This window comes from Epinephelus moara, chromosome 3, assembly GCF_006386435.1.
Source record: "Epinephelus moara isolate mb chromosome 3, YSFRI_EMoa_1.0, whole genome shotgun sequence".
Lineage (NCBI taxonomy): Eukaryota > Metazoa > Chordata > Actinopteri > Perciformes > Serranidae > Epinephelus > Epinephelus moara.
In genome coordinates, this window is record NC_065508.1 from 1,546,742 (window position 1) to 1,549,849 (window position 3,108).

General features: G+C 41.2%; 1 protein-coding gene across 2 annotated transcripts in view; it reads right to left on the reverse strand.

Moving 5' to 3' along the window:
- Positions 1-317: 317 nt before the first annotated feature.
- LOC126388292 (schwannomin-interacting protein 1-like) overlaps positions 318-3,108 on the reverse strand; it is a 12,701-nt gene continuing 9,910 nt past the window's right edge. For both annotated transcript variants that reach the window (XM_050041333.1, XM_050041332.1), the window contains exon 7: positions 318-1,906. In XM_050041333.1, coding sequence (XP_049897290.1) covers positions 1,812-1,906 — 95 coding nt within the window. In that variant the 3' untranslated portion in view covers positions 318-1,811. The remainder of the gene's footprint in view (positions 1,907-3,108) is intronic.

The following is a 3,108-nucleotide window of genomic DNA, read 5'->3' on the forward strand; positions in this document are numbered from 1 at the left end:
TAACCACAGTGCTGTTGACAAACGTAATGTATTCATGTTTTACAGAAACATACAATGCTAAAAAAATGTTTTATGGTAATTAGCTTGTCTAACTGCAGGCAGCGTACATGTACGAAGAAATGAGACTACGTAAAGACGGGGATTTGTTTCTGGGATAAGAGGCTGTTTGAGAAATGGGTCCTTGGTCTCAATGAGGTTTCTGAATTTTGGGCCGTCAGAACAGTCTCCATCTTAAATCCCTGAAAACCTGCTTTGAAATCTTCATTTTTCTTCCATCACTCTCTCTCTCTCTCTCTCTCACTCTCTCTCTCTNTATATATGTATACATATATATATAAGGGCTGCACAATAATATCGGCACGCCATCGGTATCAGTTGATATTGGCGTGGAGTGAAAGAGGCTGAGTTCTGATAGTTCTGATAATCGTTAGCTTACCAACCCCTGACGAGCCAAAATGTTCATCGTTTGTAGTTTTACCCTCCGACAACTTCATCCTCCGCTTCTTAAATCCACCAGCAAGCCGCCCGCTTCCCACGCCGTCCATCCTCGGGAGCCGACTGCAGCACACAGGACAGAATATTGAGGTAATTTTGGTAGGGATGTACGATAATATCGGCACATTATCGGTATCAGCCAACATGCTTTTTCTTACTTAGCACAAAGAATGAATATTACAGACACTGAACAGTGTTTTATGTCTCCATCTGCTGCTGGGCCGTCACCTTAAGAGTATACATGTATAATATGATATTAATTCCACTACAGAGGAGACTAAAATTAGGCGGGGAAAAAGTGGATATATCGATTATCGGTCAAATGAGTTGTTATATTTTGGTTTATCGAATATTATATCAACAAACTGCAGCAGGAAATATGTCCGTGATGGTGTTGTTTATAGTAAGAAGCTGATGGAGGAAAAAGGTTTCCAGGGCCTTATGATTCACGATTCGATCACACCACCATCTTTAAAAACTTAAGATAGTCGTTCAGTGATTGTTTTTTAACCTGTAACACATTATATCAGCCCGTCACATCTTCGAATTATGTTACTCCCTCTTTGTGTGTTAGCATTATAAAACCATCCATCTATTATCTGCTTCCTATTTGTGGGCGAGAAAATGTCATCTGCTAATCCATGCATGAAAACTGGCCTACTACCCCTCATCTTTAGCTTAAATTTCTTGTGTATCCTGGTGTCATCAGGGAGGACGTTTCCAGGAACAACACGACTGAAACTGGACCCAAATTTGAAAACAGATCCTGAGTTTATCGATGGGTCGTCCAAAAACCACGACATGGATCCAAAGTTTTGGAGAAATTATGATAGAATCCAGGAGCTGGCGTGTGTTTGTCTTTCCTCCAAATGTTTTACAGGCCTTGTCGCCCTGGCTGGTTTGTCCTCACCAGCCTGCAGCTGATTGGAGATTTGGATTTGGCTTTGATCCACTGAAATCTTTGATCCTTTGTTAAGTTCAAACTGAGACTTTCAATGTTGCACCTGCTCGTCGTTACGTATAGACCTGCTGCCGTGTACCGACTCATGTTTCCTTTGGACGTGTAATGATGTCACTTCCTGTCTGTTAGTGTGAAGTCTGTCAATTCGACCTCAAAGCGACGCTGTACCACCTTTAAGGTTTCCAGGTGATTCAGTTTCCTTTGAACCTGACCATCCAGTCGTATTGTCCTCTACGCCGGAGATTTAAATAAAGTAGCAGCTCAGCGGACGTTAAATTGAAGTTAGTGACACCTGGGCTGACGTAGACGAGCGGTCCAGCTTGGTCCCACAACGCCCAAGTCTGTGGTCACGGTGTTAGGTCAGGTCCTGGACATCCAGCAGCATGGCGTCCTGCTTTGTCCTCAGCTGGTCTCGTACCAACAGGTGGGCCACCAGCTCCGAGCTCAGGGCTGCAAGAAAAGCAAATGCATATTTTTGAAACTGATATTTTTTGTCCACATTACCTTTGTTTTACAAAATGTCTCCATCCTCTGGAAAACACAAAAGACGACTTCAAATGCAGCTGTCACCAGTAGGTGGCGATGAAGGCTGCATCAACATTATGTCAAATATCAGAGAAGGATGATCCAGAACAACTCTCTGTACTTCCTTTCAGCTTTTTAGCTTTTCAGGCTTTTTTCTATAGTTTCTTAAACTATAAATGAGGAGAGTGTGAGATAAAAAACAAAAAAAACAAGCCCTGAACCTCAGATGGTCATATTCACAACTAAAGCTGCACGCAGCGATTAACGGGCCCTTGCACCTTCGTGCAACTTGGAAGAGATTGATTTCAAAATGGCTGACTTCCTGCTGGGTTTAGGGTATGGCTCCAAGAGACTTTTTTTTTACGTCTTAGCATGGTTCATTTGCATACCAAATTTTGTTTCTCTACCTGAAAGTTAAAGGTGGGGGCTTTTACTTTGAAAACCTTTAGGGGGCGCTGTTGAGCCCAAATTAAAACCTATCAAATATCTATTTTCACCGCTTCTGAAACACTTTCATCTCGTTGTGAATCTTTAAGGCCTCCGCACACTGAGTCAGTTTCTTTCAGATGAATTTTTTTATTAATCCATAATTGAAAAAAATCGTAATGCACAGAAACCTCTGAGACACACTGAGTCCCATCTGTTTGTTCATGTCTTCTCTTGCTTCTCTCCACTGGAGATATTTATCTGTCACCACTGTCTCTCCGTGTCCTGGGTTTGGCATCGCAACTGGAGGGGCAGAGCTGTCCTTCATCTCTGTCTGTGTGCAGTCCACATCTTCCTCCTCGTCATCATCATCCACCTGAAAATCACTATCTGACCTGTTGAAAGTAGCTGTCTGAGTTCGGACTGGATGATATAACAACTATGTGCGATATATCAATATGTGTTTAATGTGTGTTTAGTGTGTATTTAATGTGTGTTTAGTGTATTTAATGTGTGTTTAATGTGTGTTTAGTGTATTTGATGTGTATTTAATGTGTGTTTAGTGTGTGTTTAATGTGTTTAGTGTATTTAATGTGTATTTAATGTGTGTTTAGTGTATCTGATGTGTATTTAATGTGTGTTTAGTGTGTGTTTAATGTGTTTAGTGTATTTAATGTGTATTTAATGTGTGTTTAGTGTAT